The sequence below is a fragment of the Mixophyes fleayi genome, chromosome 1, assembly GCF_038048845.1.
Source record: "Mixophyes fleayi isolate aMixFle1 chromosome 1, aMixFle1.hap1, whole genome shotgun sequence".
Classification (NCBI taxonomy): Eukaryota; Metazoa; Chordata; class Amphibia; order Anura; family Limnodynastidae; genus Mixophyes; species Mixophyes fleayi.
This window is the reverse complement of record NC_134402.1, coordinates 57782316-57810080: the sequence shown is the minus strand read 5'-3', so window position 1 is coordinate 57810080 and position 27765 is coordinate 57782316. Positions and strand designations below refer to the sequence as shown.

Sequence of the window (27765 nt, the reverse complement as noted above, 5' to 3'; positions counted from 1 at the left end):
TCCATCGTGTAATGTGACAAAAGGTAATTATGACAGTGTGTGATGATTTTCTATAGGCAGTGTAATTTCCTATGGTTACCAGTGTTATCAATAATGCAAATTTTAGTTCTTTAGAGATCTTATGAAAATCACACACCAAATTTTAGAAGTTTTGTTTGTTTTTAACTTTATTTGTTGCACTATTCCAAACATTTCAAACATACCAAACCTTCGTCAGATGGTGGTCACATGGTGTGGCATGTGCCACAGTTATGCAAATGACTCCAATAGTACGATCATTTAACTCTTCCTTTAAAACAGACATTTGGGCTACTGCAAATGGCACAGACCTACAAAATATGACGGAAAGAAAAATATACATCTGGTACAATGTTTTCCGTTTTTTTTTTGTTTTTTTTTATTAATTTTTGGGAGCACTATGTGACATGTTCTAGAAAGGCCAAAGGATGAGTAAGCAACTGATTTTTTTTAAAGGCTTCACAGCAATTTTTGTATTAAAAATAAAATAAAAATAGGAAAAACAAAGAAACAGCAGGCTTAATGAATTTCAAGCAACTGTTTATTACAGAAGAGAAATTCTGGATTTAAATAACTTTTGAAGCCTTTTATTAAAAGTGCTAAGAAATTGCAGGAATTCACTCCTGAAGTGCAAGTGAAGCCTGGATCTTTATATAAACCGGAGTCTGTCTGCAGGATCAAGGCTAAACGGCACACTAAACAAAGTAAGTGTAGATTGCCAATGGGAGGGATTTAAAGCTGTAGTCTTATGCAAGCACTTGGTAATCTTTGCAAGATTCTGCAGAAAATGAATCCAAGTGTCATTTCCTACAAGAATAATCAGAACAGTCACCATTCTCCACCTTACCCAATAGGAAACACAACTGTCCTGATTATGCTTCTGCAAAGAGAACCATCAAATAGAACCTGGTAACCTTAAAGTGTGAGAACCACTGTTCCAGACATCCAATGCCAGAGCTTGTACACAGAGGGCTTAAATTGCACCCATGGTGTGATCACCGTGTTATGGGCCCACAGCATAAATGGTTGTGAAATAGAGAGCACTGACCTCAACAGCAAATGCAATGTCTGTACACATTAACAAATGCTTGACAGACTCAGAACACAAAATCTATGTTCACAGTATGTCCAGTATTTAGGAGATTGTTAGTGTGTACCAACATTGTGTTCATTATAAAGATCACAATGGCTTTATTTTAGCATCACGGATAGCAACAAAGGCTGACTGTCACAGGTACACAGTAAGCACAGTGTGTATCTACCCCTCAAGTGTCTATTACACTACATTAGGAAACCATTGCAAATAAACAGGTTTATTTCAGCCAGTATAAGCCACTCATTTTTTAGTGTACATTTGTGTTACGTAGCTACAGGAAAGATTAATGGATATGCTTGCTCATTGATTGGCTCCTTCCATTAAAAGTTGTGTGCAGTTTTCTGTAAACGATTTTTGTGGACCATTAGAATATCTGTGGCAGAAAAGCATCCAGCTGTTGCTGAACTACAAGTTCCAGCATTCCATGCTTGATAGTAACTGGGACCTGACTCAAGTAACAGCTGGGGATGTTGATGAAAAGCTAATCACTTTATCATATTCACAACTCCAGCACTCCAAAAATAATGACCAATCTAAACGCAAAGTACCAAACATATTACAAACGAATTGTTCGTATGATCCAATGTAACCCATTGGTGTGCATGCATGCTTGCCCACAGACATAAAAGATGGTTGATACTAGCGGTAAGGTAGACAATGACCGGCAGTTGTTGTCTAGGACTCCAGAGAATGAGGTTGCTTATACATCTCCTCCAATAAAGGAGATTGCACCAGAAAAACTAAAACCAAAGCAAATAACCATAAGGGCCTTCTGCCGCTTTTGGTCAAATGGTAAAACACAAATGCTTATTTTCCCATTGGTTGAGCTCCAAGATTTTCTTTTTACAGTAATAACAAAAAAAAATTATACTTATACCCCTCCCTTTGTGTATGGTGGTTGCTTAATTTACATTTTTTAATTAGCTTTATTTACAGAGCAGTTTCTTTTCCATCAGTCTCCGGTATGGTCTAAAGAGCATTGTCACGCAGGAGTGCTGTTTTTGTTTTGTGTTTTTCCTTTATGAAGAATCCTAAAAATAACAGATGACGTGCTGTTTGGGAAGGGGGGAGCGGGGACGCCTTATCTCAGTTACTCAGGAGTAGTTCTGTCGCAGTTTCTACGTCCCACGCTTTTGATGACAAAGCTGCTATTACTGCATTCTGCAGGAGGGAAATAAAGGAAGAGAGTATGAGACTAATGCAGCAGGTCCTACAACACAATCAAAGGCACCAGCAGCATAAAAGGACAAACAGTGTTACAATTCACAGGGTAAGTAACTTTGGGAATGTATAAAGTATCACATGTTCTAAAAGATGTCTGATTAGCAAGTATAAGGGCTGAAAGAAAATGAAGGTTTAGGAGGAGTTTGTACTGAAGTTGGTTGCTTGGTTATAGAAAACAAAACAAAAAACATAAAAGTAAAAAAGAGCCACCTCAGAGATGTGAGTAAAAATGAGTTTACATGACCATAATTGTGTGTGCAAGCACAGCAGACGAGTCTATCTGGGAGTAATGATGAGGATAATCATTTCTTATTTTATTAAACCCTTTTGTTTTTTTCAATTGCATCTTAAATATATACTAATGTGGCTTAGAGCAGTCCTTTTCGCCGGCATAATACATTTTGTACTTTCTAACAATGAGCCTGGTGTGAAATGGCCAAACGGGCAGTATCTGCTGCAATGCTATTGTAGAAAACGCACACAATACTTACTCTATCAAAGCCCATAGCACAAAGGTTTTCTATTTTTCTTGTGTATTCTGGACTAGTGACAGGTGCTCCTGCGTATACGTGTGCCCACAGCCGAGCTGTCTGTTTAAACATTTCTGGATTTTGCTTGTACTAGCAACAACAACAAAAGGGAGAGAAAAAAAACCCAAAAACAGCTGTCAGCATAAACACAGAATAAAAAAAAATGTCACAGCATTTCAAGCATTTTGCATGTTTCACTTTTATCCTAGGGTGGACCTGTCTTTCACACAGGAGGATACTAGGTATAGCTGGCATGGTGTGTGAGTAGCTGGCAATGTAATAAAAAAAATGGTAGTTCTTTGGGACAGGCTTCATCATGAATCCTGAAATGTTATGCATCTTAAATAAGTAATAGGTCCTGTGGCTCAGCAAGTAGCGGGCCACATGCGACTTTAGTCATCCATTAAGGAAAATCAATCTGACTGAAAAGATGTAAAAACTTCATGCAGGTGGTGATGTGGCAGTCAGCTAGTCATAGGGAGCCAGGCATGTTTAATAAACAAAAAACGAAATAATTTGCAAATAAATTTTCAGTAAATAACTCACCAGGACCTTACCACTTTTATTTCTAGAGCGGTTGTAGTGCAAGTGGGAAGACGTGAAAATTCCATTAAAAATCACCCACTTGCTCAAAACGAACAACAGATGCGAAAAGACTGTAAATGGCAATACAGGTACTCCTCACTTAACGACCGAGTTCCGTTCCTACGACTAGGTCGTTAAGCGAATTGGTCGCTAAGTGAGTACAGTACTGTTATATGCACCTACATGTATTGTAATCATTTTTATTGATTCTGAATGAAGAAATAGACTAAAGAAAACTGTATTTTGTTAGTTTGCTTTACATTACATAACACTGCATAACAGAAACACGTGTACAGTAAAGCTCTACAAACAGCAGCAATTATAACAATGAAGACCCAGGGAGAACCTGGTCGTAACTCAGAGTGGTCATTAAATGGGTAGGTTGTTAAGTGAGGAGTACCTGTAACAGAAACTCCCTGCCAGCCAATCAAAAGCAACCAATGTGGGAAACACATGTAATTTGCTGGTGGTAAATGGTAGCCAAAGGGAATCCAGGTATTGACTATTTAAAAGCTGTCCACCCTAGTGTGTAGCTCGATCTTTTATTAATTGGGGATTTTCCTCGTCTGCCCCGGACCAGGACAGAAATGAAAACCTATTTTTTTTTTATAAAAATGGTGAATAAGGGGACTGGGGCGTTGCTTGTTAAAATTTGAAAATTGTGTGCGTTGGCTTTTTTCTTCTTCACTGGTATAATGGCCAAAGATTTTAGGGACCATGGGCATGGCAAAGTTTCCACTCCAGGGTGTCCCAATTTTATATTTATATGTTCCTCTCCCATGGGAAAAAGCTTTGCAATGGTCAGCCTGGGGCTTGTTTTCCTTATAGCAAGGGAACCTCCATACTTGTGGTCTACCCTTTATAGCTGGGGCTAAAAGAAGGTACACTTTTTTTTCTTTTCTTTTTTAAATCATTAATACACCATGCCCAGTGGTGAGATTCAGCCGGTTCTCACTGCTTCGCCAGAACAGATACCTCATTTTAGGCTTCGTTCACCGTTACGGTGACTATAGGCTGAGTTCACCATCTTCATTGGTGAGGGGAGCAGGCGGTCCTTTAAAAAAAAATTTCAAAAATACTCACCTGTCCACGTCGGCACTCCTCTCTGCTCCGTCCACACGTTGGTCGTGACGTCATCACTCCCGACATTCAGTGAGGAGCGGAGCAGGGAGGGGTTTGCAATAAAGATGCAAGAGGAGAAGAAAAGAGAAGAAAGAAGCCAGGAAGCAAGGGGGGGGGGGGGGGCGGGGGGGCGCAGCACAGGCAGCATGGCAGAGTGTGATGAAGAGGGACATTACTGTGGCATAAATTGAAATAGGGGCACTACTGTGTGGCATAACTATTATTTCTTAATATTAGCAGCATAAAATATAATAATCAAATAATAAATAATTTAATACTCAAAAAATATGCATTAAATGCATATTCATTTGAGTATTAAATGCATGAAATATTAAACTACCTTTCGGTATATCTTTTTGTATACTTAAAACGGTCATTAGGGCAGAGAACCGGTTGTTACTATATTTGAATCCCACCACTCACCGTGCCCCTTGCATGGAAAAAAAAAACGATGTCCCAGTGGGAGAAAATCAAAGGGAATTCCACTCAAACTACTATGTCTTGTGGCCAAATACGGAACAGGAAACAGTTTTGAAGTTCACTCATCTCTAATTAAAACCAGAGAGTAATGAAACGTGAAACGAGCAAGACAACACAGCTTTGGCAAGGAAGAGTTTCGAGGCAGGTAGTAGCTAAGCGATGTAACTCCAAACTAGTTAACAATATCTGAAAAGTATAGTTACACAGTACAAACATGTAACATTACGGTCTCACCTGATTAGCCACCACTGCGTCCTGTGGGTCATCTGGTTCTGCTGCAGCCAATAGAGCTTGCAATGATAACAACACTGTTCTTAATGTCATGGCTGCTGCCCTGAGAGGAGACAAGAACACCTTCTATTCACTCCCCGCATATAAAGAGAAGTTTTATACTGAACATACACTTTGTTGTGTTGCCCGGTATACATGGGGTAGATTTACTAAAACGTCTACAAAGGAAAGCCCATAGCAACCAATTAGATTCTAGCGATATTTTTCTAGAACAGCGATGGGCCACCGGATACATTTTGATGGCCGCATGGAGTGGCCATCTACCCTTCAAAAGGGAAGCACGATACCCTTAATCTCAGTAATAAGGTAAAACAATACATTTAATCAAAGAAAGAGACACCTACCTGTAGTAACATATCTGCAGCACTTTAAACAAGTTTTACTATCTATAACAAACAAAACACAAGATAGAGCTGTGGGACGCAGGTGAAGACAGAGGCCTAGGGCTGCCGTTGTCCATCACTGCTCTAGAACGTACTAGATAAATGATAGCTAGTAAATCTACCGCACAAACTCTAAATATCGGCAATAGTTTGTGCTCGCTGACTGCTTCTGGCTGAACCCAGGGTTTCAAAATTAGTCTGCACCATATCGCTATCTCAACGTTACTGATACCCCTCTTCTAGGCAAGAGATACAAATTCTGTAACTTGGATTCAGCCTATCACAATTCAATGGAAATATGTAATTGAATATGCTGCATCTAAATATTGGTTCAGGCCAGTGAATAGCTGTCTGCAGTGTGCGGAGGTGGCGGGTACAAAGCATTTATACAATGACATCATTTGACATATAGACATAGGGCTGAGGATATTTTATGCACAGTCACATTTTCATGCTTATAAAGGGGGTGAATCTGCGTAAGTGAAGTCAGCAGCCTTTGTGAATCACATCTTACCATTGGTCTTTCAATATGTCCAAACATATGGCTCCTGTAACCGAACTAATATTTGGATGCCAGATTTTAGTAATAAACCGCACCTAAAATACAATAGAGATACATAATTACAGCGCTATAACCAAAAGATAGTACACGTTCCACTTAAAGAAATGTCTTTGCTCTTCAATTACCCCCCTACTATAGAATTTTTCCTGGTGATATGAATATATTGGAATTAACATAACAAACAATATATTGGTATCACAATTGCTATTAGACACAGAGCAAGTATCATTTTTCCCACTGATGTAAGTAGATATTTAGTAGTGTCATATAATCAGGTCGATGCATGCATCATATAGTTTAGAGCACTACTAACCACATTTACACCCAACACTAAGTCTCAGATATAGCATGATTTTATTAGGAAGATGAAAAAAGAAAACACAAGTTAAAAAGATACACATCTACTAACCTTAGGAGGATTAAAAGGGTACGTTTCTGGTATTTTAATTTCTAACTGATATCGCCCACCTGTAACAAAATAAAATCAGTTTATTACATAACTCCTTGTAGCATCCATAAAGACTTCTAAGATTTAACAGCACCTCACAGCAATTATTCTGATCGTTACAATACTAATTTGTCCCCTTTTTGGCCTTACACATCAGCAAAATAACACAAGGAGAATGATTCTAGGTTTGACAGAAATAATAAAAACACAAAATTGAGAAACAAAAGCCGATACTATATCATCAGTATAGAGAAATAACCAACACTTTGGGCACAGATTTCTTTTTTTCAAGCTGTGATAGTAGGGGGGATTCTGCTACTACTGGAATGCAGTCACTAATTCTGAGCAAGCTGCAATCTCTCCAAATGCATTCACTGTTACCAGTATATTCCAATATACGGTTTTTCTTTAGCCTCGGAACTCATTTACACAAGCATTTTAGGTTTGTAATAAGCGATTTGAACATACAAAGATAGAACTGGATCTCTATGGGATCATACTACACATATTGGGCACCTACAGCTGCATTTCTGTGACTGCAGCCTGCACTTGCCTCCTCAGATCCATACTAAAATTGAACAATACAAATCCATTTAGGTGCATTCTATTTGAATGCCCATGTGTGCCTACTCTTATTTCAGTCTTAAAGCCCAAAGTATTGACCAGTCATTGACATAGTGGCTGCCCATCTCGTCATTTCATTATAATGATTTGTTTGTTAGACAATAAGAGTGAATGCATTTTGATATAATGCCTTTGGCTCTAGTCTAGGAGGAAAACAAGGTGTACCTGAAGGACAGAAGTCACTGTGATGGGTGTCAGGAGAGGAGGCATCAGTCGGTAAAAGAAAATAAACCATCTTAAGTATACTACTGAAGAAGAGCTGTAGAACAGGCATTTCATACATGCGTTCCAAAAACAGACCATTAGAAAAGCCCAGCAATAGCTCTGGGTAAAGATAGAAGGGCCATTGAACATGAGGCTAAAGCTGTGATTTAGGCTCACTATGGTGCAGGCCAGAAACATCAAATTCATGAGGACACGGCACCCAGTTATACCATTTCTACAGTGGTGCTTGCATTGGATAGACCACAACAGATGTAACAAAATGCACTTTCTATGTACAAGTGCATTGGTGTTAAGTGTGGGGAAATAATGTAGATTTAAGTTTGTAGAGTCGTGAGATATCAGTTATAGGCTCTGTGGGGCAGCAGGCTGTAAAAGATGGGGTACATACATTATAATAGGAAAGGATAGACATGATCCAGTTGAGAAAAAACACCTTTATGTGACTGTTTCCTCACTTTATATATGTTTCTTTTAAGTTCCAGCGGTACAACTATAATATAAACGGGGGTCCTCACAATTGTGTACATCAGTGGTTCCCAAACTGTGCCTCTAGGCTCCCTGGGGTGCCTGTGGAGATCTCACAGGGGTGCCAGGGCCAGTGGTAAGCAAGGTGGGGGACTACTTGGTAATTATTTTGGCTTAGGGGTGCCTTGAACTGAAAAAGTTTGGAATCCACTGGTGTACATTTAAGTTAAGAGCTTATTAAACAGCTACTAAATATGTTCATAGGCTCACATAGAATGTAGCATGTTAACTTTGTACTAAAATCTATTTCCTGTGCTACATAGATGGCCCCGCTTCCATTGATCAGGAATTGTACAGTGGTCCAGGAATCAGCAAGTATTTCCTGTTTGATGCTTGGATAAGGCCTGAGGGATCTTTCATCCTAATCAGAAAATATATTGCAATGTGTATACTATCTTTTATCTATAAATATATAAATAAACCCTTTCATGTGCAGTAACATAGGACTAGATGACAGTACTACATATTACATAAAGTATGACTTTGTAAAGATGGACTACTGGTTTGCACAGAGCAGAGGCAGCCTGGGACTCTGAAGTTACATGTTGAACACAGTAGTAATTTAAGAAATCACTACTTCAGTAAAGGGGTGCTGTACCTGTGGTGTAGTTACATTACTCTTCACCTGAGACCTGGACAGCTTTTCCTTGTTAATGACCCCTACATTATCTAGGACAGTCATTTGTGTGTCGGTTAATATACTCTCACAAAAATAAAGTCTACATTCATGGGCACAACTTACTGAAACAGAATGTACATAAGGTGTTATGCCCAAATTATTTCTATCCTCACCATAGCAAGGAATATTTTCGAGTTTCAGTTTTCATTGCAGAATATGGAAGAAATGTAATAATCACATCTCTCCACAAAGAGATAATTGCTAAGATGAATCATACAGTTATCCAGCAATAATGATAACGTGACAAAGGTCAAGACTGAGGCAATCGTGTTTATCCTCTTAGCTGCCATAAACTGTAATTCATTTCACCAAGGGGAAACGCACCCAAAGAATGATACTGTAAATGCACCTTTGTAAAGTGAAATGGTTTCTTGTTCCTTCCAAACAGCAGTAGCAACAAAGTCCTCCTCAGGGTGGAAGCACAATTCCAGATACTATATGCTCTGCTAACATATGGACAGCACATTACGAATATAGGCCATTCTTGTATCAGTATTCCGCCTACAAGTAAATTTCTATATACAGGTTTTCCCATTTGTAGTTTAAGTACTTGCAAACTAGGTTTGATTGAGAATTAGTACGGCTAGGTACACACTACAGGTTTTTCAGCCAATTTTCGGGCCAAACCCCCGATAAACAACCGTTTGGCCCAATATCGCATTAGTGTGATTACTTGCACGATGAACGACAGTCGTTCCAAAGTACCCACCGTCATTTCATTTGATTGGTCGGCAGAACTAAAAATCTTGTTCCAACCGCCTTCCTATCCTGCAATGTGTATGCACTCTCACCACTGTCTGCCCAGAGAGAGTAGGAACCTGTCATTGTGTCTGGATTGTTAAATGTAGGAGGATTAATTCGTCCATTCGTTCCCAGACTGAATATTTGGTTTCAGAGTCACAGAAGCAAAAATTTATAATGACATTTTGGAAAAGTCAAAGTTTATTTTTTGTGTTATAATCAGCATGACAAGATATGACCAAATACACTGCTCTTGGACCAAATGAAGATCTGAAGGTAAATAGTGTATAGTGTGTACACATGAATTGGCAGACTGATTGGAACTTCAGTCATTTGTAAAATCATTCGTGATAGCAAAGTTTTGCAGTGTGTACTCAGCCTAACACCTCTGAACTGTAACACCTTCCATTCCCTACTACCCAAAGTTCTCCTAAGTGAGAAGGCAACCAAGAGGAGGAGTGTGCTGCTGATGTGTAAGGGGTGAGATTAAATATTGGGCAATGTGGTTGAACATAGAAAACCACAGATAAGCCAGCTAGGTTAATGCTAGCCAAATTAAACAATACCTATCTCCCCTCCTATTATTGTAGATTTGTAGAGTGCCACAGTGCTCCGCAGCACCGTACAGTAGGGAAAACAGGACATACATAAAACAGGGACATACAAGGCAGACAAAATAAATGCAGACATGAAAACAAAGAGTATGAAGGACCCTGCTCATTAGAGAGCTTACATTCTAAGTGGGAGAAGGCACAGCTGAAACAAGGAGTAAATGAGTATCAGAGTGGAGATTGAGATAGGTGTGAGGGTGCATTAGTGTGAATAGCGTTGTTGAGGATAAGGTCACCTCTAAAAAAAGAGATCGGTTTTCAAAGAGCATCTAAAGATTTGAAGGCTGTGGGAAAGTCTGATTGAGCATGGTAGGGAATTCCTATAAGTGGAGAGCAGAGATGAGACAAGGCGCAGGTCAGAGGTAGATCTAAGAGGGCGGGAGGGAGAGTATTTTGATATGAGATTTAAGATGTATGCAGGGGTAGTGTTGTTGAGTGCTTTGTAGGTAAGGGTGAGTAATTCGAATTTGATTCTGGAGGACACAGGGAGCCAGTGTAGGAATTTGCAAAGTGGTGCAGCAGATGTGGAACTGCGTGAGGAAGATCAGTCTTGCAGCAGCATTTAGGAAGAATTGAAGTGTGGCTATATGGGTGTCAATAATGCCAGATAGCAGGAGATTGCAATAGTCAAGATGAGAGAATGGATAAGAGTCTTGGTAGCATGTTGAGTAAGAACAGTGCGTATTATGGCAATGGTTTTAAGGTGGAGTCGACAGGACTGGGAGAGAGTCTGGATGTGAGAAATAAAGCAGAGGGTGGAGTGAAGTGCGACACCAAGGCAGCGGGCTTGGGAGACTGAGGAAATTGTGGTGTAATTGACAGTGAGGGAGATTTGAAGGCAGGTGGTGACTCTGGCAGGAGGGAAGATAATAAGCTGTTTTGGACATGTTGAGCTTCAGGTAGCGCTGGGACATCCATGTGGAGATAGCAGAAAGACAGTTGGTTACACGAGACAGTACAAAAGGAGAGAGTTCCGTGGAAGAGATATAGATTTGGGTGTCATCAGAGTAGAGGTGGTATTGGAGGCCGAATGAGCAAATTATTGGCAACAAGAGAAGAGGTGTACAATAAAAAAAGTAAAGGGTTAAGAACAGAGCCTTGTGGGAGTGGAGAGGAGGATGTGTCAGATGTAGAAACACCAAAGGAGCAGTTCGATAGGTAGGAAGTGAACCAGCAAAGAACTGTGTCACAAAGGCCAATGGAGTGAAGGGTGTGCAAGAGAGAAGGGTGATCAACAGTATCAAAAGCAGCAGAGAGGTCCAGGAGAATCAGTAGGAAGAAATTACCATTAGATTTTGCAATAAGTAGATCATTGATCACTTTTGTGAGAGCAGTTTCAGTGGAATGTTGGGGGCAGAAGCCTGATTGCAGAGAGTCGAGAATAAAGTGAAAGCAGAAAGTGAGACAAGCATTTATACACTAATCGCTCATGTAGTTTGGAAGCAAAGGGGAGGAGAGAAATATGGCGGTAGTTGGAGAGAGGCTGGATCGAGAGATGGTTTCTTCAGAATAGGCGAGATGAGCGCATGGTTAAAGGAGGATGGAAATGTGCCAGTGTGGAGAGACAGGTTGAAGAGGTGAGTTAGAGGTGAGCATGCAGTGGAGGAGAGGAAGCGGAGTAGTTGGTCAAGTGGGGAGGTTGTAGGATGACATAAGATGAGTGCAGAGACTTCGTCTTCAGTTACTAGAGAGAATGAATTAAGGGTGGATTGGGGAGTGTAGGTAAAGGTGGGTAGAGTGAGTAATCTGGCAGGAGGAAATATCTTGGCAAATGGTGTCAATTTTGTCTTTGAAATAGGTGGCAAAATCATGGGCAGTGAGGGAGGAAGAAGTAGGAGGTGCAGGTGGGCAGAGAAGGGAGTTAAAAGTGGCAAAGAGGTGACGTGGGTTAGGATCCCTACTGTAAATACAAAAACCCAACAACGACTATAAAGCTGTATCACAATTCCAAGGAACAGGTTTTTCATTTTTTACAGAGCTCCCTCTTTATACAACCAATCACATAGCCACCTTCCCTTGCCACATATTTACACAGCCCAAATTTATAGGACCACACTCACTATAACCCATGTTTGCGGTTAAGCTGATATTCTAAAGAAAATGCGACTTTAAAAATGTGGACGCCTGGTACCCTACATGGGCCTGTGAAGAGTATGCTTATAATGCCAGCTGCTGCAAATTAGCCATTTCCTCAGTAATCTGTTTCCTACACAGGAATGTTAGTGGACGATTTCCAAGGCCGCCATGAGAGTGTGCAGTCACCCAGCATGAATACAAACAAACTTCCATCCAATCAGCAATTCTTACCTTCATATGGTGTGTCTGGGGGACCAGCGATTTCACCTCTCAGTTCAGAGAAATTTTCATCTACTAGGTCTACTTTGATTTGGTTTTTGCTAGTCTTTAAAGAGAGAAAACAAAACAAAAGTAGATTTAGACTTTAATTAATCTGCTTTTTGCCACAGAAAGTGTAAAAGAAACGTTCTGATGTTCCCATGTTTTACAGACATTGGGAACCAAGACAAATACGGACACTATCACCATGGAGAGAAAAGATATGATTGGTCCTTCAAAGGAAATACAGAGATTCACTAATGCAGACAGAGCATCCTCCTTTTCATGCAAACTGTTACACTTATACCCCATCTTCAGGACCATGGGACGCATCCATTTCGTCAGAAATTATTATTTTATCTACAATAAATGTGTTGTTTTAGAACCCAGAAAGGCAGTGCCTTGTTTTGGAAGCATACTGCAATTATGTATTTTATTTTTAATTAGTCATACAGATAAAAATAAACTGTGGGAAGAACAAGTTCCTTAAATAATGTTATTACATAGGTGTACTTTATTTTATATTTGAAGGATTGATATGATTGTAAATATGTACTTTTTTCCCTTTTTGTAATTTTATAACTAGTAATGCATTTTTGGGCTTCTTGTTTTAGTCTTGAAAGGTTAACTGCACCTATAAAGGAGATATTTTGCTAAAGTTAGCCCCTCCAAGCCCTTTACAGAAATTATGGTGGGGGTCAGTCCTCCAGGATCCCTTCTCTGCACAGTTCTGGTATCCAACCTACATCGATTCCATCCCCTGATCTTGTCATTGTGCCACTACAGAATGATGATGCTTCAGGTCCCTGCATAATACTAGTGGCAACGTTATTTGTCTGAAATGAGAGGGGGCGCGGGGGATGAGGTGCTTTGGAAGCTAGTAAGTATGTTTGCAGAATGTTTTTTATGTTTTTTTTGTTTTTATATATATATATATATATGCTTTTGTATGACAGAGCAGTGTTCTCCCCAGATAATTTTGCCAGCCAGGTGCCAGTAAGAAGTAGTCAAGTGGGGGCAGTTGTAATACTTTGCAATAATAATTAAAAATGTTGAAGGTTATTGCCCACACCTGCCAGGACTGGTTAGACTGGTGGTCAGTGGTATAATACACACTGGTGGCTGTAGTGTGTTCTAATAGGAGAAAAAAAATGGTGTATTCCATTATAATAGGACTCTGTAGCGTTCTAAGAGCCGTGTGGCAAGTAAAAACAGCCGTGTGGAACACCTGTGCAATAGGTGCTGGGGAGAACACTGCAAAAGTTCTTATAGTATTTGGGGACACAAGAGAATCAGAACCGTTTACAGGTCACTTTTTACAAGAAAAAGCATTAGTTACTGACAAGCCTAAAGGCAGTAAAGAGTCTGTTAGACATCACCTGCACATTGTGACTAAGCAAATCTACAGCCATTACAGTGCACAATGGCATTATCCAATAGTTCACTTAAGGCAATATTCTGACACACAAATTATTCTGACACACAATATTCTGACACACAAATCCCAAAATAACTGTTCTTCTAATATACTTCATTTTTTACCAAAGGCAATAGGCAAAACAAGTTATCTGCATTAAAATATAAATCAGATGGGGGGGCGTGGCTTGGAAGCCATTCGAGTCGGATGCGTGGAGAGCGAGCTCCGGCTCCAGAGCTTTTACTGACTGCCCCATCGGACCACCCGGGCACTGTATTAGGGTCCCCCTGTCCCCTGGCAGCACACCGAGCCCTCTGACGCCTGTGGCCCTTGTGTTTAACCGGGTCCATACACGTGGCCTACCTCTCCGCGGCAAGTCGCAGTTCCCGGGCCCCCAGCCTGCTCACCTCTGGTTGCCAGCCCGCCGGGTGAAGTCGCGAGGTTCCGCGAGTGCAACCTCCTGCTGCTACCGTGAAGAGAAGAGAAGATCACCCATCTGCCCTGCTGACCATAACCTCGGGGCCTCCGCTGGACGTCATAAATCTCCCGGTGAGCATCTTAAGTGGCAGGGAGACAGCGCTTCCTGCGCTCCATCGCGGGGAACCTCTGTTTAAAGGGATAGAACTTTGCCTACATTCCCCACAGACAAGAAGGTCCTCACTGCTTATAAAGCAGAATATACTAGTGGGCCCCCTCCCTGTAAGTGTCCTGCCAAGCCCCACAAAGCAGGGTCTGCAAACTCCCCCACTTCAAAGGCTATACTGACTTTGCTCCCTAGGCCACTTAGGGGTGAACACAGCCTCTGTTGTTGCAGTTGTTTTTTGCCTGCTCTGAAGTTCCTGCAACTGCCATCTAGTGGTAGCTCTGAAAACTACTACTATTTCTCTCTCAAGCTCATCCTGGTCTGGTGTCACAGCTCCACCTGGTGCTTGTTCCCAATACTACATTGCCCTGTAGTGATCATTCAATACAGCTCTGACCAGCTTTCAGACAACCATATGTAAGCAGTTTCCAGTTCCTCTCAACCTGTAATGGCCACCTAGCCCACCTGGGTTGGCCCCCCGTTCATCTGTTAAATTTTCAATATTGACGAGCGGTTCGCCAAGGAACCTGCATTCTACAGAGGTTGCAGAGGTGCAACAAGTGAGATCACACAACATTTTTCACGTCAGGACAAAGCATCTCCTCCTCGTTCGTCACAAGGGGCTCATAGCGCTCATGATTCTTCTAATACTACTACTCCTTCCACTAAGGCGGACTTTGCTGAATTACGTAATTTAATAGTGGATCGTACCAACGACCTTCTCCACTGATCTCCAAAAAGCCATTGGAGATCTTAAAGCAGAGATGGTTATAATCTCCAAAAGGACCTCGGTCCTCGAAAACAAGATGGAGTCATCTGTCAAATTTCAAAATGACGCATCTCATGACCTAGATTTCCTTTTAAAAGAAAACGACTTCTTCAGAGACAAGCTGGAGGACATGGAGAACAGGGAACGCCACAACAATCTGAGATTACGCAACATCCCCGAGTCAGTCGAGCCTAAAGACCTAGAAGAGTACGTGAGCAAATTCTTCGCCTCTTTGGATCCCACAGTTTCCAATCACCCAATGCAGATAGAGCGGGTGCATAGAGCCTTGAGACCTCGTCCGAAGGACACTGAGCCCCCCCAGGGATGTGATTCTACGTCTTCTTTCCTTCAAGACCAAGGAACTTATATCTAACGCAGTTAGGAATTCTTCCTACACTGTCTTTGAGGGATGCCGTATCCAAGTGTTCCAGGATTTGGCCCCATCAACGATAGCCAAAAGGCGAGACCACACGAGAGACCTCAGAGAGACCACACGAATCCTAAGAGAAAACGGATACAAATATCGCTGGGGATTTCCTTTCCGCCTGATAATTGAAGTTGAAGGCCGTCAAGAGTAAATTCGTACTCCAAAAGAAGGGAAGGATTTGATCCATAGGCTTAACCTCTTTTGTCTTGACAGGATGGCGGAGGGTGATTCTCAGAGTTCATCAGGACGACAACCCCCATGATCTGTGTAACTGTATATTCCATTCAGGAGGTTCTAAATGTCCATAATTTTTTCGTTGCCTTTTTCCTTTTTTTTTCTCTAATGTTTACATTTCACCTTGCTCTGTTTACAAAGTGTTTAAATGTTGATTTTCTCGACATCATCATTTTCAGACGCAACTGTTCCTGGTTGCCAGTTTCAGTGATATTTGCATTGTTTTATATACGGATGGACGGGGTACGTACTCTGTGTCCTCCTAGCCGCGCACCCGCACTCATTGGGATTTATATATTTATATATTAAGGTTCAAAAGTATTTAGCATTCCCACACTCTGTGCCACGACAAACTATTGTATAGGCGTATCTCGCCTGATTGTTTTTTTTCCTTTGGTTCTTAGGCACTGACCCAGTAGGTCTCCCCACTTCCAGTGAGGTCTGAACCTACGCCTTTTCCCCTTTACACTACATCCTCTCATTCTCCCCTTCTTTATCTTTCCTATCTTTTCTAACTTTTTTTCCCCCTCACTTTTATCTTCTCTGCATCACCGGCCGATAGCTTGCATACCTGTACCTGATGTTTTTCCTCAGAACATTAGACATGTCTCTGACAACTCTCTCTCTTAATGTGAAAGGGCTGAATACCCCACAAAAACGGTCTATGTTATTTCATACAGCACATAAACTTAAAGGAGATGTAATTTTTTTTGCAGGAAACTCATTTTAAAGCTGGTGGCCATCCCTCCTTGTCCTCAAGAAGATACTCCACGGCCTACTACTCCTCTCATCCCACAAAGAAAAATGGAGTCACCATTCTTCTCCGTAATTCGGTTCCCTTTGTTACGTCAACAGTCAAGGATGATCCCGAAGGCCGGTTTCTCATTCTGACGGCAAAGATTGGGCATCTCGATATAACCTTTGCCAACATATACGCTCCTAACACAGGTCAGACTGCCTTTTTCAAACACTTTCTCGGAATTACACCACTCTCGTAAGGGTCTGCTCTTATTAGGAGGGGACTTCAACACTGTTATGTCCCCTCTTTTGGACAGATCAGTTGCTAGACACTCCTCCCCACCATCACACAAAAAATTTGCAACAACTTGTGACTGAGGCCGGTCTCTTCGATATTTGGCGGGCGCAGTTTCCCACTTCTAGGGACTTTACGTTCTACTCATTTCCCCACCAATCCTATTCTCGGATAGACATGTTTATGGGGTGTTCAAATATATTCCAGCACATAAAAAAGGCTGATATTGTCCCTAACACCTGGTCTGACCACTCCATAATATCACTTTCGGTAGACCTTCTTCAGAACCCCCGGGGGCAGAACTTCTTGGAAATTAAATGAGACCCTCCTCAAACTCCCTGGGTTTAAAAACATCATAGCCGACTCCATCACAAATTATTTTGAGAATAATTGTAGTTCGGAGGTCCCAACCCCCACAATCTGGGAGGCCCATAAAGCAGTTATTCGAGGTGACATTATACAATTTGCTTCTCATAGAAAAAAAGAACGCAACGAGACACTTAAACTATCTCTTCAACTTAACGAGTTAGAATCGGCACATAAGGAGTCTAACTCCCCCACATTATTACAAAAGATACAAAAGATTAGAGGAGAAATTCACTCGATTCTCATAGCAAAAAACTGAACGTCAGCTTAGATGGCTTAACCAAACCTTTTATGAGAAGGGAAACAAGGCCGATACACTCTTAGCCAAAAGATTAAGGGTTAAGCGAGCTTCCCAAATGATCACGTCAATTAGAAATAAAAGCGGAATCTTGTCCTACGACCCTAGGGTCATTAATGACACTTTTCACAGCTACTATGAAAAGTTGTATAACCTTCATAAGGACTAGACTACCACGAGGCTCCCTCTCAAGAGATTAACTCATATTTAGACAAATGCTACCTGCCCACACTTACGCCCCATCAGGCGTCATCCCTTAACGAAGTCATTACAGTGGAGGAGGTGACTTATGCGTTGAAAACTCAGAAAAAATCTAAAGCCGGGTGCGCCGTAGCCCTGCCATGACCTTGGAAACCCACAAGGAGCAATGTCCAGAATGAAAAGGCAGGACCCCGAGTCAGAACTGAAATTTGCACTGTAACTCTGCAAAAGTGAGAAGCTCCTTTCTTGGAACGTTCTCCAGAATACCTCTGGCTAACTGCTCTGGCCAAGGATGAATGCAAACAAACTGAGAGCAGTCACTTAAGTTGAGTGAAGGCCAGGTTACACTTCCTGTCAGAGAAAACCTTTCATGAGTGCCTGCCCTACGTAGGGATAGCAGAGTAAGTGAATGGACGAGTAACAGGGTTGTCAACCCCAGGGTTTCCATCCCATCTATTTTTTCTGCCAGGAGAAGAAAAAGAGATTAAAATCTGCCCAGTCTAATAAATGTTTATTTGGCTTTTTGCCAAAGGTCAGACACCCTGTCCAGCATCTGAGGAGGTGCGGACGGGGTTGCAGACTCAAGTTCCGCAAAGGTTAAAGTGTGTGTGATGCTTAAGCCAAGACTATCCATCCTGAGAGTGGATGTGGAATTTTCAGAGTTAACAATAATTTTGTCTAAAACTCAAGATTCAACTAGCCATCCTCTGCCAAGGAATGGACCATAACCTGATCCCGATTGTGAACAACTCTGAAAAACAAAATTATGCTTATCCCTGTGAGATGGTGAGCAAATGTGTCTGTCTGGGGGGACTCAGACCGGGACAGAGACATAGCTGCTTCTCTCTGGGAAGAAGTGACTGCGACAGACCTCATCTGTGTGGGCTGACTGTGTATAGAAGCATGAGAAAAGGGGGATTCACATACCTTTTGAGACCCTATCACCCCCTCAGTGAGTCTGGCCATTGATGCTGCCAGCGATTTAGTTTAGACTGGCTTCTCCAGAGCTGCCGACACCAAAGTGGAAGCACCTCGTTTGCAGACTTTAGCATCGTAAGCTGCACAGAGGGCATCCGGGCTATGCTGTTCAAAAGATGATATAAAAGTATATTTGGCACAGATATAATGCAGCTCAGATATATCAGCAAGTCTGTATGAAACATAAGACAATGCTGAGCAAAGTGTCACAGAATAAAACTGAATCTCGTCATTTTAGTATATATATAATGCAGTGCAGACATACCAGCGGGTCTCTTACCCCTGAAAGTCCCATTTTCAGAATTATTTTGAACTGTACATGAAATACACAATCTCAATAGAAAAATACGGGTCCCTATTCAGACCTATTGCAATGTAAGAAAAGTTACACAGGATAAATATAGAAAATAAATCTTTTTTTTTTTTTTTTAACCTGTGTATCCGGAAATTTACTCAGCTGGTATACTGGTAATTTCCTAATATGTACACCAGATCGCCACTCTCTGCAATAAGTTCTGTCTGCTATGAAAAACAATATAAATATAAATATATGTATATCTACTGAACACATCTATCCTATATGTGTGTGAATGAAACAAAGTCTGTAAACGTTATGTATGCAGAATTAACAGAAAGGATAAAGGCCGCGTTAGGAGGAAAATGTATACTGCCCCAGACTCATGTAGGAATGGCTGCATTACAAAAAGCCTGCCACACATTGTAGAAGGAGGGGGGAGATCCACCTCTACGCTTCCTGTCATGCCTCCTTGTATAGCCAAACAGCCCTATAATATGGCTACAATGGCTTTCAAGAATACAAAAAAGTAAGTAAGTTGAAAGGGGCGTGCACCCCGACACTATATTGTATGAAAGTCTTTCACGTGGTATTCATAAAGATCTTTTTCGAACTTTAGCCAATTGCACTCTAAGAGTTCCATAATTTGGGTATACCATTATGTCCTGAGAGTTACTACATATATTTTTCTTTTCCTTTTTTTTTTTTTAGATTTATCATCTATTTTAAGGATACAAGAGACTCAAGACATTTTATTTTTATTATTACTTCAACATTATTGTATTTATAATTCTGGACACTGTTCGACCATTTTATAATTTAGAGTCTAATATATGTTGAAGATTGTATAAGCAGAGATTTACTCTATTTGTGCCTGAAATATACACATTCCTATAATATGGCTGTTGGCTGTGTGCAGAGCGCTTGGCAGGATATTACTGTGCCCAGGCTGCCGCGCTTCTCCTATCAGCACAATACCTCCTATGGCGTGCGAGTCCCCCTTAGACCTGCTGATGGCTGCCGCATCCATGGCAGTGCATTCTGCTCATTGTCTAGGGGGAGCAATGCCGGCTAGTGTGGTAGGACGGAGGGAGAGGCTGTAATAGGTTTTCACTTTTTTATTTTAATTCCCTCTGTTGGTGTGGTGCAGGGATCGAACAAAGACCCAGAAGAGTGTAAAGCCCGAGGCTCTCTTCACTCTGGTCCCTGCGGAGGAGGCAGCAGCTTCTGAGCTGACTCACCCCTCGCACAGCTTGTAGGCAAATCTCTACCTAGATAGAGGAGCAGCTGCAGGGTCATTATGTAATTAGTCTGCTGATAAGGAGGCAGACAAAGCAGCTGTATGAATGTCGGGCGGGAGTGAAGCTATAACTGTGACAGTATAGGCAGGAGCCTATACTAAAGTGACCTATGTCCTAGGCCAGTGGCTCCCAAACTGTGTGACGTGGTTCCCTGGGGTGCCGCGGCCAGAGCCGGTGGTAAGCAGAGTGGGGGACTACTTGGTAATTATTCTGGATTAGGAGTCCATTGAAAAAATTATGGAGACCCTAAGGGTGCCTTGAACCCAGAAAGTTTGGGATCCACTGTCATAGGTACTTAGAAAAAACTGAGGTTTAAGCTGGAGAGGAGGGGAGAGTGTGAGGAACAAACAAGTTGATAAGTGCCTAAACTCCTAGTACCCCAGTGTCTTGCAGTGTCCCCCAATGGTAGGAAAGAGAAATAAGACTTAATATCACCTTTTCACCCACCACAAAAAATATATGTACATCACACACATTCATACCAAAAGGTCAGAGGGTGCGGTGCAGAATAAATATAAAAACAACACAAAAACCATTGGCAGCAAAAAGACTAATTTAGTTTAATTTTCTCCATCAACACATATTTTACCTCCAGGCAACTCCATAGGATGGATGTCTTGCCTTTCGTGATGTCAACCCCTCCCCCCCATTTTACATTGTGAGGTGATGTCTGTGCCAATGGAAACCTCAGTTATCCATTTTAAAAGCACACACTCCTGTCTACTGAGCTTACTGAGGGGGTCTATGCAACAAGCTAATTTCCGATTAAAAAATGCAGAAACAGCTGTTACCTCATCTTTTAAATCTATTTGCTATGCATTAACTGCCTACCGTAGGAGATTTTACAGAAATCTCCTCCGTTTACCGTGCAGCATTGCAGTCCCAATAGATTAATATGGGGACCGCGATGTTCTGCAATGCATCTAGCTTTGCATTGCTCGGACAATTAATGCCATCTCAGGATGGCGTTACCTGTCATTTCCTATGGGATTCTGCTGAAGCCTCTCTGGCTTTGCAGAATCCGATACATGCTTAGTGCTGTGGCACAGCACTTCCTCCTGTCACCGGTAGCGCTAAGCTGCCGGTAAGCAGGAAAATGAGATTGCAAGAGAGGGGTCACTTCGCTGGGGCAGACCCCTGAGAAACATTGTGCCAAAACCCTCTACATCTGTTACTTCACCTGCTTCTGTCTAACATTAGAGATGTCGGCTAATGAGGCCCTACCAAACCACTGCTAGAGGCTGCCCCCAGAAGTCAAAGTTGGTTTGCCAGCCATGGCTCAATTCTCTAGACATATTCGGTGTCAGGGTTTCATTTGTATATTTCTGTTAAATCTTTTTATACTAAGGGAGCAAAGGTGAATGGAGGTGAATGAGGCATAAGAATGTGATGTGTATGTAACTTTGGGGTTGCTGTTCTGTTGGTTTTGCAACTATGCAGGTTAGTAATATGTTGGTCAGGTTATCACAGTATTCTTTTAAATGTGGTTTTTTTTTTAATCATTTTTTTATGGGAAGGGATTAAAATTTCCATTTCATTTATAGTCATTGGGGTAAAGAGCTTTTAATGTCCAGTAGCACTACTAAATTAAAACTGAGAAAAGGTGTACAATTATACTACACACGCTACTAAAACATTACCACAATAGTGTAAACAGCAGAGTAGATTTTGTTCACATCAAACTCAGAATAATATTAAGTTAACAAATGCTGGTAGTAAATTGTTCTTTGGATACAAAATCTTATTCGGATTCTTCTGTAATGTTCTGGATATTTTTTCCATCAAACAATTTGCTGTTTTAGGATTCAATAAAATTCAAGCGCTAGTAGACAGTCAAAATATGTATAAATCCAAGGTGTCCCACAGGTTGTGTGAATCCCTGCACATCTTAGTAGGCAATCATTTAAAAAGTACCCTTAGCTTACAGGAGAGGCTGTAACAACATGCATCCTATATATTTATTACAACTAGTGACTCCACAACATGCCAAGAGCCTCAGTGATGTCCTAGTGAACGAATAGACTGCATTCTAAAGAACATTGGTTCAGCCTACAAAATGGCTATTTCCACTGTAAATGGGTGGCGAGAACATGTTCTGTTACAACTGGAAAGTGGTAAACGCATCTTCTTGTTCCATCAATGAGAAAAATGGTTACCTCAAAGCGCTTGGAGATGAAAGATGGATCTTGGAAAGCCCTTTTTAGAACTTCGAAACACCATGAAAAACAATGTTTATATTATGTTCTGTAATTTGTAAAAGCAGCATCCAAACAACTACAGGAAAACGGTTTTACTGTAAGAGCTGGAGAATTTCCTGCAGGTCCCTCAAAGTGAAGTTATGCAGGGTGCTCCAATTGGAGAAATTCAGCATTTCCACAAAAAGGCACTGCAGCACAATGTAACTGGTGAGACCAACAGATTACTAAAGTGCTGCAGGAAGAATTTGGCAATCCATTCCACGTTATAACAGGTGTATGGCATCCCCAATTCTAGACAGATTTAAATATATAACAGTCTGGGACAGCTTGGCCATATATATTTATCACACAGAACACACCCCAAATTAAACCAGCAATCCAGTAAAGTCCCTGCTTGTGTTACTTTCACTTTATAATTGCTTGTATAAAGTTAGAGAGTTGAGAAGGAAACAGTAAACAGCATAAACTGGAAAAAAATTGGGTGGGTGGGGGAAATAAATGTAAGGGAATTTTGTATTTCAATACTGATTTTTTTCACGCTTCCTGGGTAAACTATGGGCACTCCCAGGCCACAGATGTCTTATAAAGAATATGGCTACAGTAGTGCTCCCTCTCCATTGCCCTTCTTAAATGGCATCATTCTCCTATGGCCCTATTAATCACTTCTTAGAGCTCTATCTTTGTTGACGATGCAAGATGTTACCCTTCAATTTTTATTTTATTTTTTGGAAAACCTATCTACCCCCTTCCTCCACCCACTCCCTTTCTCTCCCTTGTCTGTCTTCTGTCTGTTCCCCAATAATTGTTTATGCTCTTATACACACTGAAAACTTTCTTATATTGCTGCCTCGTTATGTATGTTCTTTGTGAACTATTATTATTGATTGCCATTGAGAATACGTTTAAAAAAAAAAGTATGGCTACAATTTGGGGGGCAACGGTCACTTGAATGTATTGATATTTAATTTTACCCAAGCAGTCATACTTACAAATATTTAACCCTTACATGAACTTAGTCTGAGTACAGGACCAGATATATCGGGTACATAAACCTCATGGAGTGTCTTGCAATCACTGTCAGACTGACCTGCAACTGTTGCAGGGATAAATTACATCTCCAACTCTAACTACAGTTATATTTATATTTAATTTTTTGATAAACTGTATTTCAGTTTCATGAGCAGCAATAACACCAGACCATAGGAGGGATCCCAGGGGAAGACGAGGGGCTTCCTTAAGCAGACTTCCCTCTGCTTCAAGTCTCATTATGAAACACCTGAAGCTGATGAATGTCTCTCACATAAGGGCCACACATTTCATGTCAGAGTCAGAGGCGGCAGGATATATCAGGGAGAGACCAGTAGTAGATCTGATGGTCTGGGGCCACATGCACATTATGATTTGCACTACGCATAGCAGGAGTGTACCATGCCACATTACATAAGTTTGATATGAAGTTATGACTTGTGTGGTGCCACCGCACACACCTCACTCCTGTCCATGTCACATATGACTTCTACAGTCTCCACTTGTTACATATGCTCCCATGCCACTCTCCCCTAGACCCTTCCTATGGGTAAATCAGGAGTCTACCTTGTTACCATACAACCACCCTGCAAATGTTTCAACACTTAGGGAGAGGGATTCAAGTCCTCACAAGGTCCCATAGGAGCCCTGCATGATATGCAGCTGCACACATTGCCATGTATTACATACAGTACACAAAACACTGCTGATTTTGCAAGGGAAAATCAGCAATATCTTAGGTACAGAACGTCCAGTGGAGCCACAGCGCACAAGGCTCTGACCTCATTGTATTTTTCTGATTTCCCCCGGTTGGTAGTTTTTGTGAATATTCTGCATATAAGCCCTGTTGAGCTTGGAGGTCTGCAGTGGTCATACATTATGGAAACTATACATATGATATTACAGTACATGTGAGAGTAGCCTGTCAGAGTTTAAGCTGGGTATAACCAGTTGACTGAATCTGTTGCGCATATTCAACAAGAAAAAGTTTTCTTCTGTATATATTTCATCACTTTGGATCAGGTATGAAATTGAGTTCAAGCAAAATACAAATTTAAAGCTGAACTTGTCCTGAAATTAAAATGTATTTACTTATAGGGGGAATTCAATTGGCCGTGTTACAGTTAAAAGTAAATGGGCCTGCGCATTATTACCGTTATTACGGCAATAGTGGGAATAATTACCGTTATTACTGTAGTTTAAACGTCTGCTTTCTGCTCGCAGCTTCTGAGCTTTTAACAGTAACGCGACCAATTGAATTCCCCCGTTAGTGTGTAACAGTCAAATTAATTGGACACATCTATTTTCATTAATTAGATTGAACCAATAGGTCATGTGTTTATAACATGCTACAAAGAGCAGAAAGTATTGCCATGCTAGTTCTTCAGTTCAGGGGAAGAAAGAAGAGGAAGAAAAAAAAAGATAATATTAGGGACCACCTAATTTAAAGCCAGAACAGAGTTAGGCCTCAAACCCACTGGAGTTAATTTGCTTTATTTGACGATTTTGAAGACTCAGTTCATCACTTGTGGCTTTGCCCCCCAATGGTTTGAAAGCTGAAAAGTGAAATAGCCAAAACCACAAGAGGTTTAGCCCAAAGAGTATATGGTTGAGGGGAAACTGACATTAGCTAGGTGTAAAAAGGAAAAAAAATAATTCACTTCAGTAACAGCATCTGGCCTCTCCTGGCATCCCTAGGCCTTTTTTTCAGCCAACTTTGCTCCAAATAATCCTTGGATATGTAATATTTCAAAAACAAAAACATGTATATAGTGAAGTTCTGAATAAAATTTAAAAATGTGAATAAATCATATAGTATCAAATAACTATAACGCTGGAATTCACATCATCTAGAGACTTTGTTTTGCATATTTGCCACCTTGGTCCGATATGCAATGATGGTAATAGGAGACTAAGAATCTACGAGAATCCACACATTGTTTGTGAGAGACTGGCATTCTATTCACATCACATGAGTGTGATACTATATGGTTTATTTTGATTATTTTTTTTATCCATATGGATTTCATCAGATCAAAAACAGAAAAGGATTAGGTAAGTATATTAACACTACTCCAGAAAAATGTAGGGAACAAATATTTACTTATGTATGGAGGCAAGATTATTTATAAATTTATTACTTTTACAGGGCCCATATTAATTAATTTATTTTTACAGGACCATCATTTATCTACTTAATAAACATTGGCACTATTAAATATTTATATAATAAACATATGCACTATGAATTATTACAGTTTTAAAGAGGGGTACAATTAGATACTTATTTGGGAATGAGGAACCTGGCTTTATTTATTAATTAGGACACATTTTTTACTCTTTCCCTTTGGTACACCACATACAGGAGTACAAAAAGGGGTCCAGTGCTACCTAACATTAGGCCAGGCATCTCTAGGTACGGGGGCCCAAACATTGTTAGGTCGCCCCCCCATAGAGGATTGGGCCCAGTGCTGACTGTCCAGGCTGTTACTGAATTGGAAGGGTTTGTTATTTATTTTTACTATGGAGATACAAGACAGCTCAAACAACATGTGGATTGAACTCTCTCACAAGCACCTCTTCTTCCAGGGGGTATGACAAAATGCATGTTGCTCTTTGTATTCTTTTAACGGGAAAAATCAGGAAGGCGATTTTTTTTTTTGATGTGGCGCCTTATTAAACAGCTCTTTTTCTGCAGTTTTGGCTTTAGTAAATCTGGCGATTTGACAGCCCCCAGAAAAAACACCAACAATGGCAGTTTCACTAAACCTAAATTTACCCCATGGTGCTAGTGTGTCTTTAAACTTAGCAGTTGTGTAGTGTCCCAACTAATAAGTAAGCTAATATACCATGGTATAATATATTCAAATATAATGGACAAAATGTAATGTGTAGGCATAAAATGCAATGAACAAAGAAGTACACTTCCTGAACATGGGGATATGGCAATCATGCCTAGTCATAGTTTCTATCTGGTCAATCTGATATACCTAACGCACTAGAAAGCATGATAGTTTGTACGTTTACGTGTTGCACAACAGAGTAGAAAACCCCCCCAAGATTATCTTATGACTTATTTACATAGCACTAACATATTACTGAGCTCTTTACAGAAAAGGTTTAATCATTCACATCAGCCACTGCCCAAGCAGAGATTGCAGTCTACATTTTCCACCACACACCAGGATCAATTTAGTTTTTTGGACTGTGGTAAAAGCCAGCACAAACTCATGCAGAACATACAAACTCTACAGAGACAGTGCCCAGGTGGGAACCATACACTTGGATACACAGCTGTCAGGCAGCAATGCTAACCACAGTGCCACCCAAGATGCTAGATTTCAGTCAGAATCAGCATCAATCTAATGCCACACAGTGACACAAAGTAAATAATTTATTACTAAATGAGGGTCTGATTTGTTAATTACACCACATGAAGCTATGCAACATATCAGTGAGATTAGTGTGTTGCAGAAAAAAGTTGTCCTGGTAAATGAACAAGAGTAACAGATGCACACATACTGCATGTACAGTTTTAGAAGACATTATTTTAGCTATTTTAAAAGGAACAACGTAAATAGTTTATATTTTAGACATTTTGAACTTCCATTTTAGGTCCCATTAGAGTCATTTGTATTGCACAACCCTGGCCATATAATTGGGTTTTCATTTAATAATTCTATACTGCTGGTGACCTATGACTTTTGCTGCTGTGGAACTACAAGTCCCATGCTGCACCTCATGTGACTGCCTGTACAGCCAGAGTAATAACCCCATTATGCTGTATGTGACTCATCTACCCCCATACACATCCCCCTGGTTAGCCCTCAGGACAGGGGGCAGGATAGGACCCCAGGACCCCCTCTCACCTCCTCGCTCTTCAGCACCTCTTTGAACTCCCTCTTGATCCTCTGTGCTGCGATATTGGCCATGTCTGCTCCGGTGTCCTTGCGCTCGGCCCTCTCAATGGATGTGACCCCGGGATGACTACCGTGACGCTCCCGCCTCCCTGTAGTGTTCCGTCCTGCTGTCTCCCGGGCCCTGGTTCCTCAGCCTCCCCCGCCCCGGAGAACGAGCCCCGACACAACGCTCAACGGCAAAATGGTGGTTCGGGGCATGCGCAGTGCACTGGCGGCTGCAGGAACCACTTCCTGACAGGGC

General features: G+C 41.1%; 1 protein-coding gene across 1 annotated transcript; it reads right to left on the bottom strand.

The window, feature by feature from the left end:
* Positions 1-149: 149 nt before the first annotated feature.
* On the bottom strand, positions 150-27765 carry UBE2K (ubiquitin conjugating enzyme E2 K). Its single transcript, XM_075194806.1, has 7 exons — positions 27474-27765; positions 12452-12545; positions 6701-6759; positions 6244-6326; positions 5290-5389; positions 2830-2958; positions 150-2275 (listed from the first exon to the last, which is right to left on the bottom strand). Exons 1-7 carry the CDS (start codon positions 27534-27536, stop codon positions 2201-2203), a joined length of 603 nt encoding a protein of 200 aa, XP_075050907.1. The 5' UTR covers positions 27537-27765; the 3' UTR covers positions 150-2200.